The sequence below is a fragment of the Juglans regia genome, chromosome 7 (assembly GCF_001411555.2).
Source record: "Juglans regia cultivar Chandler chromosome 7, Walnut 2.0, whole genome shotgun sequence".
Lineage (NCBI taxonomy): Eukaryota > Viridiplantae > Streptophyta > Magnoliopsida > Fagales > Juglandaceae > Juglans > Juglans regia.
The window spans coordinates 37036570-37055521 of NC_049907.1; the positions used below are offsets into that span (position 1 = coordinate 37036570).

At 34.2% G+C, this 18952-nt stretch overlaps 2 protein-coding genes and 2 non-coding genes across 8 annotated transcripts; 2 read left to right on the top strand and 2 right to left on the bottom strand.

The window, feature by feature from the left end:
* Window positions 1-4380: 4380 nt before the first annotated feature.
* Window positions 4381-6952, top strand: LOC109007274 (pre-rRNA-processing protein TSR2 homolog). 2 transcript variants are annotated; one of them, XR_004802038.1, is made up of 4 exons: window positions 4381-4760; window positions 4939-5030; window positions 5742-5874; window positions 6536-6952. XR_004802038.1 is itself a non-coding variant. In XM_035692569.1 (3 exons), the coding sequence occupies exons 1-3, from the start codon at window positions 4541-4543 to the stop codon at window positions 5796-5798; spliced, it is 369 nt and encodes a 122-aa protein (XP_035548462.1). In that variant the 5' UTR covers window positions 4383-4540; the 3' UTR covers window positions 5799-6094. The 2 variants fall into 2 exon arrangements, 1 of the variants encoding a protein (XP_035548462.1); XM_035692569.1 differs by lacking the exon at window positions 6536-6952 and having other exon boundaries at window positions 4383-4760; window positions 5742-6094.
* A 4-nt stretch (window positions 6953-6956) lies between these two features.
* Window positions 6957-7043, bottom strand: LOC118349116. The gene has a single exon (XR_004802107.1). It is a non-coding gene; the product is annotated as a small nucleolar RNA snoR114 (small nucleolar RNA).
* Window positions 7044-7046: 3 nt separating this feature from the next.
* TRNAG-GCC lies at window positions 7047-7117 on the bottom strand. The gene has a single exon. It is a non-coding gene; the product is annotated as a tRNA-Gly (tRNA).
* A 6258-nt stretch (window positions 7118-13375) lies between these two features.
* On the top strand, window positions 13376-17997 carry LOC109007280 (protein OBERON 1-like). Of its 4 annotated transcripts, XM_035692231.1 has the most exons (6): window positions 13376-13716; window positions 13864-14332; window positions 14801-15222; window positions 15972-16540; window positions 16655-16721; window positions 16811-17997. In XM_035692231.1, the coding sequence occupies exons 2-6, from the start codon at window positions 14298-14300 to the stop codon at window positions 17251-17253; spliced, it is 1536 nt and encodes a 511-aa protein (XP_035548124.1). In that variant the 5' UTR covers window positions 13376-13716; window positions 13864-14297; the 3' UTR covers window positions 17254-17997. The 4 variants fall into 4 exon arrangements, with proteins under 4 accessions (XP_035548124.1, XP_018842437.1, XP_018842439.1 ...); XM_018986892.2 differs by lacking the exon at window positions 13864-14332 and having other exon boundaries at window positions 13377-13716; XM_018986894.2 differs by lacking the exon at window positions 13864-14332 and having other exon boundaries at window positions 13377-13716; window positions 14805-15222.
* The last annotated feature ends 955 nt before the right edge of the window (window positions 17998-18952 follow it).

The following is an 18952-nucleotide window of genomic DNA, read 5'->3' on the forward strand; positions in this document are numbered from 1 at the left end:
ATATTTTAACAATATTTTAATCTTATAATATTTTTATTCAATTTTTTCTATCTCCCTTCACAAAACTCAATAAAAATCGTAACTTAAATAATTTCATCAAATCATTTCATTAATATTTATAAATTTCTCATCTTATCATAATTCACGATGCTTGAGCGCTTCATAGGTCCGTTAAACATACTTACAAGTGCCTCCAAAAAAAGTATCCGGAAACATGTATCCAAAAAAAAAGTGTCCGGAAATATGCCTTGATTACTCGAAGCACGAATTGGAACATTGTAGTGAAATCCGGTGCACATAGCTTTCAAAACCGTTTCACTAACAAAAGGAAATTCAGGGCATTGGAAATAAATTGAACCGTATGTGGTCGTAGTTAAGAAGATAGCTTATCTCATTTCCAGCAGGACATATCATGTTCGGTTGTTCACAATTATTAGAAGGATGATGCTATATCCAGAGACTAGAGTGGCCATCCAGAGTGTATTTTTTTTCAAATATTTTTTAAATTTTCTTACACATTTAAAAAAATATAAATTTATTTAAAAAATATATTTTTTAATCATTAAGTAAAAATAATAAAAAAAAAGTAAAAAATGTCAGTTCAAGATGTAAAACTGTCACTCTTTTCAGAATGTAAGGAAGTTATTGGTAAGGTTTGGCATCAATCTAGGATCAATAATGAAGGACTTACAGCTGTTAAGAGGAAACTCGAGATTTGCTTAAAGACTTTAAAACAGTGGAGTTACATAAAAGAATTTCAGTCTAGAGCCAGTTTAGTGCAGAAAACAAGTAAATTGCAAGATTTGCAACAGTCTGTTACAGTAGATTCAATGCAGCAATTGAAAGGCCTAAAAATAGAAATTGATGACATGCTTGAAAGGGATCTTGTGAAGTGGAAACAAATGGCTAAAGTAATATGGCTACAGCAAGGTGACAGAAACACAAAATACTTCCACTTATGTGCAAGTCAAAAACAGAAGAGGAATGCCATCTCTAAGGTAACTGATGACACTGAGAATACCTTTTCAAAACCCAGACAGATTGGGGAAGCTTTTACAAAATACTATAGAAGGTTATTTGCAACTATAGAACCTTGCAATATGGAAGTTTCTCTCAATGCAATTACTAAAAAGGTCACTCAGCAGATGAATGAGGTTCTCGTATCACCTTTCACAAGAGAGGAGATTAAAGAGGCAGTATTCTAAATGGGCCAACACAAAGCATCTGATCCAGATGGGTATAGGGCCCGTTTCTAAAAAAAAAAATATTGGTCTGTGGTGGGAGATGAGATAACTGATGCAATTCTATATTTTTTAACTTCTGACCAGGACTTGGAAGCTATCCATTTTACATATCTAGTGATGATTCCAAAATGCAATAATCCAGTGAACAGTATTGAATATAGACCCATAAGTCTATTTAATGTTCTATACAAGATCATCACTAAAGTGTTGGCCAATCGACTAAAACAGATTCTTTCCTCTTTTATCTCCCATAATCAGTGTGGCTTTGTTACATGAAGGCTTATATCTGATAACATATTGGCTGTCTATGAAACTCTTCATACAATGAGAACTAAGATACATGGATAAAAGGGATATTTGGCATTGAAATTAGATATAAGCAAGACTTATGACCGAATAAAATAGAATTTTCTCAAAGAAGTCATGCTAAAAATGGGGTTTGATGCAAAATGGACTGATCTAATTATGAGATGCATAACATCCTCCTCCTTTTATGTTCTTCTCAATGGGGTTCCTCAAGAAGTTTTCAAACCTACCAAGGGACTTAGACAAGGATGTCTATTATCACATTTTTTATTCATTATTTGCTCTGAGGTCTTAACAGCAAACCTTTATATGGCAAAACAAAAAGGGCTAATTTCAGGGGTACCATGAGCAATGGGACAGATTAAAATCAGTCATTTGTTATTTGCTGATTATAGCCTTTTATTTTGTAGAGCAAATTTGAATGAGTGAGTGTCCTTAAATCAAATCCTCAAATGTTATGAGCAAGCTTCAGGGCAAAGACTTAATAGGGAGAAGACTTCTTTATTTTTCAGCAACAATACCAAGCAAGTTACAAAGGACTACATCATGCATGTAGCTGGACTGAGAGCATCATCTAATATGGAAAGTATTTGGGGCTACCATCTATTATAGGAAGGTCAAAAATCAGAGTTTTCCAAGGCATTGTCGAAAAGGTGAGCAAAAAGATTGAAAATTGGAAAACCAAGTTTCTATCATAGGCTAGCAAGCACATTTTGACTAAAGCAGTTATTCAAGCCATCTCAACATATAGTATGAGTGTATTCCAATTACCAAAATCCAATGCAACAAGCTTAACTCAATGATGGCTAATTTTTAGTGGGATTTTCAAGATAAATCAGCTAAACTTCATTGGAAAGGTAGGGACAACTTGAGCAATAGTAAATCAAGTGGAGAACTTGGCTTCAGAGATTTACTCAGCTTCAATTTTGCACTCTTGGCAAAACAAGTTTGGAGGATGCTTACTAATCCTACCACTCTTGCAGCAAGAATTCTCAAGGCCATTTACTTTCCTAATACTTCTATTCTACAAGCTAGAATTGGATCAAGGCATTCCTTCACATGAAGAAGTATCTGCTTAGCCATCAACATAGTTAAGGAAGGCAAGATTTGGAGAGTGGGCAATGGAGAAAATATAAGGGTTTGGAAAGACAAGTGGATGCCAACTAAGGGATCAAATTTTATCCAGACTCTAGTGAAAATATTGCCAGCAAATACTAAGGTAGCTGACTTGATTGATCTTCAATCTAGGTGGTGGAATTTATAGCTACTTAGAGATATTTTTTGGGAAGATGAGATGAAAGAAATCATAAAACTACCTATTACACAAACTAATGTAGAGGATAAGTTGGTCTGGAAACATACTAAAAATGGTAGTTTTTCAGTTAAAAGTGTCTATCATCTTTCTAAGCAGATGCATTAGCATAAAAAAGGGGAATCCTCATCAAAGGAAGAGCAATGTGAGTTGTGGAAACAGATATGGCAAATGCAGACTGCAAATCCATTGAAAGTTTTTATGTGGCATGCATGCAATGATGCTCTACCTACAAAGCTGAATTTATACAAAAGGAAAATTCTCACAGAATCTTTATGTCCAATTTGCAAGCAAATAGAAGAAACACCAGGCCATATTTTATGGACTTGTCCATCTGCACAAGATGTACGGATGCTAGGTAGTAGGCAGCTTCAAAAAGTTTCAATTATTGAAGAAGACTTTGGCTGCATTTTCCTGTAGGTGTTTCAAAGAATTGCCAAGACAAATATTAGTCTATTTGCTGAGATTGCAAGATCACTATGGACTAGAAGAAATAAAATGGTATTTGAGGACATCTTTCTACCTCCATTAGTATTGATCAGTCGAGCTGTAGAGGCACATGAAGAGTATCAACAAATTCAAAGAAGGCATGCCAACTCAAGACTAGCTTCAAACCAACAGGTCATCACATTATGGGAAGCTCCACCTGCAAATTTGATCAAAATTAACTGGGACATAGCAACTAGAGAGGAAGGTAACAGAATTGGTGTGGGAGTGGCTATTCAAGACAGTGAAGGTGAAATACTGGCTACTTTGATGCAACCATTGTGTCTTCGTTCACAACCTACTATAGCAGAAGCAAAATGATAAGTATATGCTGCAATTTTGTGTACAGAGCTAGGTTTGCATAATGTTATGTTTGGAGGTGACTCAATGCATGTTGTGAAGGCAATGGGACAACACACACAAAACCATGGGTTGCTAAGCTGCCTGGTGCAAGATGTCAAGACCATCTTGGCTGGTACAAAATGGCTTGTTAAACATATCAAGAGGGATCCAAATAGAGTGGCACATCGATTGGCACAACAAGTTGTTATTTTGGGCACTAAAATAATAAACATTGATAACATCAATCCATGTAGTGAGCCTTTGGTTCTAGCTGAATGTAATAGATTTGGTATAGGGACTTATGTAATAGCCGAAGGCCATATATAGTATGGTTTAATGCAATGAAGTAGCAACTTCTCTGAAAGAAAAAAATAAAGAAGTAAAAACCAAATTGGTTCAAGATGTTGGTGGACATCAAAATAGGAGTAGTGTTTTTCTTAGTCAGATTTGGATAGTGAATTAAGATGAGATAAAAATTAAATAAAATATTATTATAATATAATTTTTATTTAAAAATTTGATAAAAATTGAATTATTTATTGTATTTTATTTGAAAATGTTAAAAAAATTATAATGATCAGACGGTAGGAGGAAAAAACAAACAAACGAATGAGAAACTCAAACGTGTCGCTCAGAGAGATGGCTAGCTGTAACAGGCGAGACATATCTCTCGCGCATGCATGGCGCCCTACGTTCTCAACATTTTCGCCCAAGACGCTCTCCCCCGATCCCTACTCTCCCGCACTCCTCTCTCTCTCTTTCTCTCTGGACTTTGGAGGAGGCGACAGAGACGAGAGGGATCCAAGCAGGGCCTTGACCGGAGGTTTCAGGGGAGGCCAAAGGTTTTTCCATGATAATGGAGCCTATCAGTACTGGAAACCGTGCCGCTACTGCAAGTGCTCTCCAGAAGGCCGAGGCAGTCTCTCATCTCCGGGAGGGAATCTCGTTGCTTCTCTCCCAATGGACAGGCCTTCAAATGGCCATCAAGAATGGGTGGGGCGGCCATGACTCCCTCCAGAAGTCCAAGCAGCTAGCCACCGATATCTTATCCTGGTTCTTTCAATCCAATGGTTTGTATATTTATCTTTTACGTACGTTCGTATTCATCCATGTTGTTGCTCGTTTTCTTAAGTTCAACGCCTTGTTCGATCTAAAACCATTAAGCATTATTGTGTTGTAGCTGCAGTAAAACCTAACAAATTCTGCATATATATATATATATATATATGCCTCTTTATTAATTTGCAGCACATCTGAGTCTGGAGGATTTAGAGAATTTTCTCAATGAAAGCATGCTGTTCTCTTTCAACACAGAGATCGAGGATGGTAGCATTGAGGAGGTAACGAATACTCTTCGAAGTTTGAGTTACCTGATAGCTAGAACATCTTTTTCATGCTCGCTTTATAAATTTCTTTTCAGATGGCCTTTAATACAAATAAAAGAAAGCAATGAGCATGTTTGATATTTCCGGCCGACTAATTTAGGTATCGAATCAAATATATATCTAGATGATCATGTAGCAGTCAAAGCTTTTCAAGATCAGTTTTGTGCCCGGCACTACTATATTTTTTTTTTATATTGTTCTGATATTTATTACGGATTAGTATATAACATGAACGACATTATTTATATATATATATATAATATTAAAGAAATTGCGTACACCATTTTAGAATATTCATGAAAGCTGGGTAAATCTCGCCAGAAGTTTGGTTCGACTTATATATAAATGCAAAAATTGTTGCGAGGACAGAGGATCTCCTCTTTTGGATAGTTTATAAGGTGGAGAAATTATGCTTCAGGGTATATCTAGTGCAACGTACAGGCTTAGTTAATGCAAAAATTGGTAAATGAAATGAATTTCTTTGGGTATTAATTAATTTTTATTTAGAAATGGACTTTAAGATTTAATTAACATACTGGTTCGAGTTTGGATCATCTCATTTAATTTATTTTAGGTATATTTCTGCTTGAAATGTACGTACGTACAGTACTTGTTCATGTCCATGCATGCATGACTGATTGATTTCTAATTTCTATATATGAGCAGGTGGCAGAACAGTTGATGATTATGCATGAAGAATATTGGCATGGAAGCCATTATTAGTACTCAAAGATATAATACTAAAGGAAACCGACCCAACTCCGAACCAGAAACTACTCATCTTCGAATTAAGCAGCAGGTAGCTACAGATACAGCCATCAGATCATCGAAGAAGTCCTTAAACTTCATGTCTTGCTATAGAAGCACCTAGCTGTACTTAATCCTTCAAATCTTATTCTAATATGATAATTAATGATCCGTGATTTATTGATATTATTAAATGTCAAGAATATCTTGGTTCAAAATTCAGATCACAACTTTTAAATGTGGAAATGAAGTTTTGACTTCTGAAAGCTTAAGGTCCTGTTTGGATGTTGAGTTGAATTTTTTATGAATAGTAGTCATGAGTTGAGATGGTGGAGTGAGTTTTGTAGGAGTCGTCTAAGATTAGTTTAGATGTGTCTGAATATTAAGATAAGTTTAAATGTATTTCTAGAAAGTTAAAAAAACTTGTGGATTATGCATGTAAAGAGGTGTTGAGTTGAAAAAATATTGTGGATCTTACGTGTAAATGAGTTTTAAGTTGAGATGAGTTTAGTAATTTAAAAATTTAGTGTTTGAATATTAGATTTAACTTAAAATTAAACTAAACTGAATTAATCTCAGTTCAGTCTAAGTTCCAAACAAAAAAGTAATTAAACTATATGTACGTCAGTACGTGTATATGTAAGTGAAACAAATAAGAACAGAAGAGGATTTGATCATTTATTCATATTTTATCTTGACACAAACATGATCAGGTGCTTGCAGAAGGATTGGAAATAAGGGAAGAGGGCCACCTAGCTAGCTGTGGCATCGAAAGCTATAATTTGGTGCAAAAATTCTTCAAAACTGACCACAATACAGCAGCTAGCCTAGATTATGATCAGTCCATGGAGGAGATGGAATTTACTTCAAAATGCTTGAAGACCTGATGATCAAGCTGTGTTTTTTCCTCTTCTATTTTTAACAATTCTGACGCTGGTTTATGTGCTCCTGCTATGAGAATATTGCTGCAATGCTGAGTTGAGGGAATTGAACCGCCCTATGTTCTATGCATGCATGCTCTCTCGATCGGTCCTTCTTTTCCTTTTATTTATTCATCAGCTGGTTTATTTTATCCTCTATATATATACATTAATTAAGTGAAAAGGAGAAAAAAAAATTAAAAAAAAAAATTCTGAGCTCAGATGCGCGTATTCTCATCTGTAGGAGATGATGGTTCGTGATGGCCCTACCATCACTGAAGCGCAGATATCATCATTGCTCGAGTGCACCAGCCGGGAATCGAACCCGGGTCTGTACCGTGGCAGGGTACTATTCTACCACTAGACCACTGGTGCTTGCTGCAAGATTAAGCTATATTTTTATTCATAAAGCAAAAATATCTTACATTTTCACCATTTGATTATTTTTACCCTTCTATTCAACCACACACGTATCGAAATGATAAATCAAATGTTGGTGGGTGCTATGGAGATGGTGCATAGCACTTATATTTTCCAAAAGATCCCAATCTCTCTATTTTTAATTTTTTTTTAGTTTTACTCATCATTGATACACCACATACTTGACATGAGAAAAAGTAATTAAAAGAGTTGTGGTGTGAGGAATGATAAGTATAATTAATTAATTAAAATAAAAATTCTATTCATCATTCCACACATCACACATGATTTTTAATTTTTTTTTTTTTACCAAATATGTGGTGTATGGATAATACGTAGAATGACTCAATTAGGTTAGGAAGAATAAAAAAAAATTAAAACAAAAATTAAAAATAAGTGTGATGTGTGGTGTGTGGAGATGATGAGTAGCATAGCTCAATTAGTTATAATGTTTTATATTTCCTCCTCCTAATTAAAAAAAAAATAGCCACTATGTGTGGGTCTATATTCTCTTATTAATTCTCCTTTTTTATGAAAATAAATGGTAATAAATTTTGAGAAATTCTATTTGCAGTCATGAGTTGGGGATTACGTGTGTAGTCTCATTGATGAATCAGGGTAAAAAGGAAAAATTATTTTAAAAGAGATATTAAGGTAATTTTTAATTTTTTTTAATATAACTGTATGGATTTGAGGACTGTATATAGACTAACTTATAAATTTTATGTTAGAAATATTAAATCAGAATGTATAGCAGAAGCGATATTACCTCACAGGAAATATCTCAGATCTAGTGCGGTTGTTTCACGGATTTTTCAGCGTCATTGTTCATCCACGATCTTCACATTGATGGTGGAGTGTGCTACGTGATAATACCAAAGCAACATTCACACGTTCCACAGCTAGATGCCGTGAAGAGAGAGAATCATTTGAGAGAGAGAGATTGTTTATCTAAGTGTATCATCCCCAAAGAGGGGAGATACTATGTAAATAGTCTCTCTAGTGTAACCCTCTAGCTGACCATTAAGGACCAACCATCAAGTCTCATGAAGTGGCTTAACCCCTCAAGAGGAGGTAAATAGGTGCCACTATGGGTGCCTCTTTCTTACATTTTATATATTGAGCTTAAAATAATTCTAAAAAGTATAAACTCGACAACAAAAGAAAAGCAAAAAACTAAAAATACTAATTCTATCAGCCACCCTGTGCGGGCGTATTCTTCCTTAATAAGTTATTGATTTCGATTTCCATGAACACGAGATTACAAGATTTTTAAAATAATTCTTAGAAATAATAATTAGAGCTACTTAAATAAATAAAAACCTAATACTTCATTATTATACAAAAAGTTATTCTATTTATAAGTCGGTATAAAGGGTGTGTTCTCTACGCCCCTTACATGACAAAATTTCATTTGCAATATATTAAATTTTAAAACTTATCTTACAAATTAAGTCATGTCAAGTCAATCATGTGAATGCTCTAAACCTACTTATAAATAAAATAGAAAAGCTATTTTGCCTCTCCAAGTGTACCGTTCAAATATACCGTTTGGATAATTTTTTTTTTTACCTAGTGATTAAGGAAGTGATTTTAAATATGTATTTTTTTTATTTTTTAAAAATATTAAAAATATATAAATTAAAAAAAAAACTTATAAAACTTACTAACGGTCAATTTGAGCAATGCTACGCCCTAAATAAAATCTTCTCATATAAAAGAACATGTATGTCAAAAGAAAAAAGAACATATATGTCAAATAAATATGCTTTGGAAATTGTTCCTAATTATGATATTAAAAAATCAGAAATTTTATTTGTAGTCTTCAAGTGAGGACTATATGTACAGACTTTTTATTAAATGAGAAAAAGCATCATTTTAGAAGGGATATTTTTGTAAATTTTTAAAAAATTAAAGATAAAATTACTTAAGCTTACATTGCAGTCCCCAAATGAGGACTGTACGTAGTGCTCTTAAAAAATACATAGAGCCATTCTAGGCTTGATAAATTTGTTATTTAATTAAGTCGATTAATCCATTTAGTTGAGGATAATAAAAGTGTTTTATCTCATTTAATCATTATAATTTTTTCAAATTCCTACATAAGATATAATAAACAATTATATTTTTTCAAATTTTAAAATAATAATAATATTAAAAAATAATATTCTAACAATATTTTTTCAACTTTCAAATTCCATCTCAACTCACTATCCAAATGACACCTTAATAAGAGTATGGATTCCCTTGTAATGAGTACAAATTCCTATTACTTTATGAATGCTTTTGTGCATGCTTTTTTCCCCAAAAAGAAAAATTCTTCTGAACTTTTCCTCTGTGGAATATGAGTAGCACGGAGCCATGAACAAAACTGTGCCAGTCTATCATTCTCACGTACTGAGTTCCCTTCCAGGCCATTGCATCCATTCTCTCCATGGATAACCATCCCACATTTGAAGCACAATTTTGGTAGCTTTTGATATTTCAATGGAATCCATATTCTGTTTCCCATTATATCTGCCGCTCTTCCTCTTCTGCAAGTTTATCTCATTTTTTACCCTAAGAAATTTATCTCATCCAATTCCTTTCTCACTCACATCCACTTTTCTAACCACCCTCATTGTTGCTCCTATCTGGAGGCCAATATCGATGTCATACATGCTAGATGAAGATTATTCAATTGAACTTAGAACTCCTCTTTATCAAATTTCATCATTTGTGGAGATGTAAAACCTTCGAAAGGTTTAAGAACAAGAAGGTGTTATCAAATAGCCGTGGCTTACCATCCAGAACTCTACCTTTATCCCTCTGGTTTTCGAAAGTTATCACAAATAAATTTGGATTGATCTCATGAAAAGTAAATAATCCTCCCACTCGCCAGATCTTTGCCATTATTGATTGAATTGCATCCTTACTAATCTTCATTTTAGAATGTAGTTTCCCTACCAAACTTCTTCTCCCTCTTCCAGAACCTTCCCCATGTGCTTGGTTCCCAGTTCGATAACATCATTCTTTTCTTCTGTAAGCGTTAGTTGATACCATCTTTCATTTAAATCCTCCATTACTTTCACCCCAAGTTTGCAAGCAGACTTAGGATGTAACACCCCAATAGAAGACCTAAACCACATGACCGATACTCCAAAATGATTAATTAATGATACAATTGGAACCCCATTGGAACCTTATAAAGAGCATGAATTTCTCCTTCCCAAGGAATGTGAGATCTCATACACCACCTACCATTATCCATATCATATAAGATATCACAATCTACCTCCCTTAAATTTCCGACATCCTCGTCGAGCCTGTCCATTGTAGGTGGCACGGCTCAAGTCCCACATTTCTGATTGGGATAGGTTCTGATACCATTTCTAACACCCCAATGGAAGGCGTAAACCACATGACCCATACTCCAAAAGAACTAGTCAATGATACAATCAGAACTCCATTGGAACATTATAAAGAGCAAAAACTTTTCCTTCCCAAACAATGTGAGATCTCATATACCACCTACCCTTATTCATATCATATGGGGTATCACACAGGAAGTCTATCCTCTTCCTTACTCAATGAGTAATCTGAGACTCGCACTCCACCCGTGCTTTCTCCTTAGAGAAGCCTAGAGGAGAATATTACAGCAAAAAGAAAAAAAAAATCTTAAACGGACAACAATACCTCCAAATATATGTTACTGTTTTTAAATGTTATTTCCTTGTGGTCATTTATGAAATTGGTATTTAGATCCGATAATTATTTAGCTCCAAAAGGAAATGAATAGAGGGATAATAATATATACAATTTACATTAGATAAAATAACTAGTTCTCATTTCTGTTATTTTCATTTAGTTTCAAATACTCTGTATAAACATTTTTCTTAATGCATATTAAGAATTGCAATATAGTTTTAAAATGATAAGGAATTACCAGCTTAAGAATAATCAAAGAATATTAATTAGTCCCGTTAACAAAAATTTAGATTTGTATAGAAAATGTTAGAGTTAGAATTAAATAAAATGATTAACATCTTTTATAAATTATTAATCTAAATATTTGTTGTAATTTAGAGAAGTATATAAATTCCACAATGTTAAATATTTAATTTCAGTATTAGTTATGGGAAAGTATGCATGTATTCTTTTTTATATGTATTCGTATTATAAAAAGTATAAGGGCTGGATAATGGATATACAAAAGATAATATTATAAAAGTAAATTTATAAAATAAAATGATTTAATATTAAATGTCAAGAATATCTTGGTACAAAATTCAGATCACAACTTTTAACATGGAAATGAAATTTTGACTTCTGATAGCTTAAGACTCCGTTTAGATGTTGAACTAAATTGAAATAAGTTGAATTTTTTATAAATGGTAGCAAATTGAGATGATAGAGTTTTGTAGGGTCCACCTATTTCTGTAAAGAAAAGTCTTCTTACCAGCAATTTTGCACATTAAACCTCATACCAATGTTAAATGTAAGACATTTGTTTAATGAAACAATACGAATTAAAGACGAAAATAATTTTCGTGAGACATAGAACTTTATTTTTCTCACAAACAATTTTTTCTTTTATTTTTTTAATAAAAAAAGCTATGTGAGTATTGGTACGCGATTTGGTGCGCCAAACCACTTGTACCTAGCAAGTCTCTTTCTGTAATCCTATTTCTCTATTTTACATTAAAATAAAATTTACAATTTGATATAACATTAAATTTGTAATCCTATTTCTCTATAAAAAAAAAATATTTATTTCATAAAAGAATAATGCTAGATACAATCATAGGTTGTGCGATGTTCAAGCGCCGTACACCCTTTTTGAAAACAGAAAATATTCACAGCAGCCTACTTTGCACTGCAGCCGCAGCACACTTAACATTGTAGGTTAAAAAAAAAGAAAAAAGTGATGCCACGTAAAGTGTGTGGAGAGTGTAGGCTTATGTGTAGTCAATCTCTTTTGAAAAACAACAGGGTCATATATTAAAAAATTATTATTTTTATGTGAATCCATATTAACTTAATTTTTTTAAAAGAAATGTGCGACACTTGTACAATGGCTCAAATATCATCTCTAAGAGGTGAAAGAAAACCAGTCCGAACCATAAATTCTGACCGAACCAATAAAACTAGTGGTCGGTTTTGATCCAAAATGTCAATTTTCGAGCCAGTCTGGGGATGTGGTTTTTTCAGACTGTACTGATCGAAATATATATTTTTTAAAATTAATTTTATTTAGTATTTGATATAATAGTTGTATAACTTAACTATGTAGTTTTCATTTAACCTGATTATTGACCATATAAAAAATTAATTATTATATTATTAAATATTAACTAATATATTGTATGAAATTATGAATACATGATAAATCATAACATTGTATATTTATATGCAATGGTACATACTCTAGTATCTACACTTAAATAAAATAGTTAAGTACATTTTTTGAAAGGTACCTAAGTTACATTGATGAAATATTAAAATTTTAATACTCGTTATGTATTAACTATCATAATTCATTCACATACTATTAAGTATTGACTATTGAATCCTAAGTTAATAACATCATCAATATAATTGTAATTAATGATTTTGTTAATGACTTAAATAGATAAGCCACATTGAAGAGATCACTTAATTCTAATTTTATTATTTTATATAATTTTTATCATTTAATTAGTTTGTTAAGAAAAGGAAATAAAATAAAAAAAAGTTTATAGGGGTAAATAGTTTATATTAGAAGTGTAAATATTGTGGATTTTGTTGTATAGATGGGCCAAAAATACACGTTAGAAGTTATTTTTGGACTTTTAATATGTTTGACACATTTTACACTTATCTAGATTGAATTGGACTTATTAGACTGATAACTAACTGTCCGATCTGATTTATAAAGATAATATGTCTAGTCTCAATTCGAAAAAAATATAGATCGAAATTTTTTATCTAATCCAAAAACTTCAGAATCAAATCGATTACGCTCTTATTATTCTCTCTTCATAAAATTGCAGTAATCCTCATCTGAAAAATAATATTTACAGTCGTCATTGAATAATTATTTAAAAAAAAATTAAAATTTATATAAAAAAATTAATTTTTTAATAATACAACCCACTATTTCTTTAAAAAAAAAATTAGGCGACGGTTGCGTATACTACTATTGTACGTTACTCGTCCTCACCTAGACGAAATTCCCCAAAGCCCAAATGTGTCGATATTGATAAGGACGATCATTTTGTTAAGATTCTCTCCCCACGGGCCATGCGCTCCGGCTGTAGGAGTTTAGTTAGGGTTCCGCCATCCTATTGCCTTCCCCTACTTCACCCCTGTTCATTCGAGTCGAACCATTCTGTCTCCCAAAAATCCTCGTAAAGTTTACTCTCTCTCTCTCTCTCTCTCTCTCTCTCTCGTGCTCATTTCTGATTCCCTTTTCCGAAATTTTGCTTTCTTGAAACATCAAAGCCATTTTCCGTACTTCATTACGTCTTTTTTAGGAATCGGATACCCCAAGCTTCTCTTCTATTTGTAATTCTGTGGAACACTGTCCGTCTCAGGTGATTCTTTTAATCTTTGCTTTTCTTCTTTTAACTACTAAGCACTATGCTTGAAATCTTTGATGGAAATTATAATTAACCAGCGTTTTGGAGTAGGACAATTAAAATGTATGCACACAGCGATTTTAGGATTTTTCGTTGTCTCAGGGGGCTTGGATCAAACCGAGAGCGTTTGCTTGTTAAGGGGGTTTTCGGTGGTATTGGAGCAACGCATGAATCGTTTTTGTTCAATTATATGAATCGAGAACATACTAAAGAAAGTGAATTGTAGTTGCTAGTGAATAGATTCAATTTGCATTGGACTTTCCATTTCAACTTTGGATAATGTGAGTTATTGTCAGTTGCCAGTTGCCAGTTGCGACTTTGGAAGTAACGAAGAAACCCTACTGTTAGGGTAATGATGAGGAACTTAAGCGTATTGTTGTAAAACTTGGACTTATTTGGTCATCCGGTGTAAATTGTTTGGATCAATTATAATTCACTTAGGATTTGAAGGGATGAGTGTACCAATTTGGACGGAGTGATAGAGCAAATTGAGGCTGCATTGAAATTCACGTCGTGGGGTCAATTTAAATGATTTCATGAATGCCGCCATCTTGATTTTCTGCACTAACAAGTATGTAAAATCGCTGTCATTTTGGAATTATGACCTCATTCTTAAAAAATGGTAAAATCCAATTTAACTGGTAATTTAATTGCCTTCCAGAAACCGGAATGGGCCATAGTAATTAGAGTAAGAAAAACAGTTGGATTTGTGCTGTCGCATGTATGCCATAATATTAACATGTTTCTGCAAATATAGATTTGAATTTGAAGGGTCGTAGTTATGCTTGGTCACAATGATTGCACCTATCTTTTGGGTTTTGCATATTTGCTTTTTGAAGAGAAAGTTCCTGATTCAGTATATGCCGACTAATATGCCTTGATGTACAAAGTAAGTTTACTATTTGAAAATGTATATATATATATATGCCAATCGTGTCATGTTTTACCATATATCAGAACCAGTAAGATTTGGAGGATTTAAAGTTGCTCTTCCCTTTAGAAAAAAGGTTTTCGTCTAATGATATTGACATGACATTAGTCAGCTCCAGCTGCAGCCAGTTGCTAGCTGGAAAAGTATATCTATGGAGATTGATGTTCCTGATGAAAGTAATGAAAGCGCACCCAGGACAGAGGAAAATGGTTCTCTTATGAGGCCGGTTTTACCTGAAGAGTCCGGTGTTGGTTTACCATATGCTCCTGTAAATTGGCCCAATCCAGGTGATATGTGGGGTTGGAGGGTGGGTAGGAGAGTTGCCACTACTGGACATTATTTGGATAGGTACCTGTATCTTCCGAGGCGCCTTTACCATGTCAGATGCTCAATGAATAGAAAGCATGCTTTTGCAAGCAAACTTTCTGTTGAACGATTTATCCGAACAGAATTCCCTGGTGCTGATGTTAATGCATTTTTTGCTTCATTCAGCTGGAAGATCCCAGCAAAGAAGTCGGCATTAACAAATGGTCAGTTCTAATTGACCCAACTTTTTCCTTATATTTTGTACTTGTTATTTATCCAAGCTTGAGATTTCTGGTTTCGTCTTGCAATACATTCTCTATGTTCTTGGAAAAATTCAATTTAGTAGTTGATAGTTTAGTTTATTGTGATAATTTGGTGTCGATCTTTTGCTAATTGCATTTTAATGGCTACCAAACTACTTGCCAAACCTTAGAAAGTTTTTTTTCCCTTTATTCCATTATGTCTGTGGTTGATCAACTTCGCACCTGTATATTAGGTCAGTTTGATCATCACATCTGGTGAATAGCTGTTCATGGAGTTCTTCCAATGAATTAGATAGCAAAACTGATGCAGAACTGTTTGATTTCCTTGTCTATTTGGTTTATTATTTTTTAATTTAATTTTCCTTTATTGGGGTAAGGGGTCTAGCATGGACTTTTGTTAAGTCTTTACTTTAATAATGAACTTTTGTAAGGTGTCATTTGGGGTCTTTTCCTGATTAAGCATTCAGTTACATATGTTTTTTTAAACACAGATCTACCATTCTCTGTTATATGTTATTTGGGTTTTTTAGAACTTTGTTACCTGTAATTATGTGAAACTGAATTATTTTTCATTGGTGTCTATTCTTCAATGTTGCAAATGCATATTCAGAATGATGTCAAATACTATGAGTGGTATCATACGAGTATGTATGACTGGGTTTCACACTGGAAATCTCTTTTTCTTGTCCAATAATGTTCCTCTGTTACAGGTCATGTAGAGGGGCTTAGTTTATCCACTGTACCTTTTGACTGGATAGCAGAATATGACGAGTCTGGTTCCCAGACTAACACTGTGGGATGCAAGGCTGGGAATAAGATGTGCAACAGTATCTTGAAACAAGTATACAATCCACCTTTAGCAGCCATGCAATGTGATCTTTGCTGCAGTGAACCCCGTTTCTGCCAGGATTGTTGTTGTATCTTATGTAGCAAGACTATTAATTTAGAATATGGAGGCTACAGTTACATTAAATGTGAAGCAGTGGTGGCTGAGGGTTATATATGTGGACATATTGCTCACATTGACTGCGCTCTTCGATGTTACATAGCTGGGACAGTAGGAGGAAGCATTGGGTTGGATGCTGAGTACTATTGCCGTCGTTGTGATGCAAGAACAGATCTTATATCACATGCTACTAGGCTTTTACAAATATGTGAATCTATTCATTCTCGGGATGACATAGAGAAGATTTTAAGTGTTGGCGTCTGCATTTTGCAAGGTTCACGGAAAACCAGTGCAAAGTGTTTGTTGCATCGTTTCGAATTGGCCATTCTGAAGGTACGAATGATATCTAAGTGTTGAGGTTTTAGTTTTCTTTCTTTTGCGGTAGTTATCCTGGCCCACTTTCGGGGTTTGTAAAACCTGCAGTCTGACATTTGATGTTTACATCAGCTCAAAAATGGGACTTCTGTTGAAGCTATCTGGAAAGTGGAAGATAACTTCTTAATTATGTCTGCAGGTAACTTTTCAGTTCTTAATTTTCTCATCTACAGACGTTTGTTAAACCAACTCTCTCTCTGAGCCTTGGGCACTTCTGTTCACAAGCAGGTGCCTCACACCATGGAAATGCTGCCCCAACAGTTACAAATAGCGAAGAAACTTATGATGTCACCAAGAGCTCAGAGCACACGTTTTCCATACATTTTGACCCTTGGACAGAGTCTCTAAAGCTCGAAGATGAGATTGACCATGTCCTGCTGGAACTGAAAAATTCACAGGAATCAGAATATAAAATCGCAGAGGAAAGGCTTTATGCACAGAAGAATTATCTTCTCAGCTTATATCAGCAACTCGAGAATGAAAAGTCTGAACTGTCATGTCGCCAATCATCAGCTGACCCAGATAGCTTTCCGGGCTGTGTTTCGAATCGAGTACAGCAGATAGAACGGGAACTCGAGAAACTTAGGGATATGGGAAAAGTAGCCAATGGTTTTGGAAAGACGTCGAAAAGAATCCTTAAGGACCACTTTGGTTTAGAAACTGAGAACTGAACCTTTACTGCCTTACAGTTTAATCTGACAACTGTTCATCAGAGTTTGGTCTTGGATTGTGTTCATCCTTCACACCCTTTTCTTCATAGCGACCTTGCATTGAATTAAAATGAAAGATACAAGAGATAGGGGTGGAATCAAAAAATGGGCAGTGGATGCCAACTGCAAGTCCAAGTTATTTGGCCGATCAAAGGGCAAATTTTGAGTACCTATGGTTGGAGACGTATAATCTATGACTTGTCTGAGGAGTCGGATAATGCAGCATTTCTGACAGAGTCTGCCCACTTGCCAATGAAAAATCTGGACACGCCGCATCAAAGGGATGAAAATTTAGTTGTTGAATGGAGTAGCTACCTTGATGTTAAATCAAAAATTTGTGGATCGGTGGATAAACCTTGGAAGATACGTCGAAGGGATTGTGAAAGATTTACTGGGGTGTACATTGAAGGGTCACTTCGTTAGCCTTGTGATTTTTGTGTTCGTAACTTACATATATTGGAGCTGGTAACCGTTTTACTCAAGTAAAACAGCTTATAGTGTAGGTTGTAGTGATTGTATTCCTAGTTGGGATTTTGCTTCAATCCTACGATGTATTTGAGGAACGGCTGCCTGTTCTTCGCAGCAATTCACCCATATTTCACCGATGATGGAGGAAAAAAGGACTTTACACATTTGTGCAGTTGGGCATTTGTTTGTTACTCTGGTTTGAGAAGACAAAATTGGGCAATTGTGGCATGGGTTTAAGATGGGTAGGATTCCCTTAAATCAGATCTCATTTCCAAGTCCCATGAAGGATATATTTTAACTGAAAATATTTTGTGCAACCTTTTGAATGAGTGTAGACGAATCGGGAGCGCAAAAGCATAAAATTCGTGCCCATCTTGACCGGACGAGATGGACGCTATTCAAAGATTCTATACTCTATTTTATTCGTCTCGTAGGTGCTGGAATCTGTCAGAAATTAATTTAAAAAATAAAAGAAAAGAAAAGAATAATGATATGTATTAGTCATTATTTATTTTTACATCTTATATTTACAACTTTTTCATAAAATGTGAGTGTTTGTCGAGTGCAGGGTGGTAAATAGTAACCGATAAGAATTCAATTATATGACCTCTACCTTGAAATAAGGACGTGAATTTTTTACTTGGTCAAAGTGGCCATCCTGTCATCAGGGGCATAATGGATTGTTTGAACCATGCCAATGCGAGCATTACATAAACTAGCTGAGTTGTGACTGAATTCGTGAGAATTGAAAACAAAATATAAAGTTTCCAAAAGGTAATAATGGGCAGGAGAGGACGATCTGTCATGTTGTAATGCAATGTACTCAAGTGTCCATGAATCTGAACTCTCCCAAAGAAAAGGTTTGCACTTTCAGAGAAAAATTCAGGACCAGAATTTCATCTCATATTATTTCACTCCCTATGCTTGAACAAGAAACTGATTATGATGAAACTTTTCATGCCTAAATACTGCGTATCAGAAAAACTTAGTTAATCTACAATCTCATTCCCAGCATAAATCTCTGCTGAGGAGCGTAAAGAAGTCATCAATAGAACTTATTTCATCTACAAACAAAAAGTACTTTCGTCACAAAGAAAAACAGAGAAAAATGTTTATTGCTTTTGGAATAGTCAGAGAAAATGGTTCCTCACTCAAGCTGGTGAAAGCAGGATTTGGGATAAACATGATAATT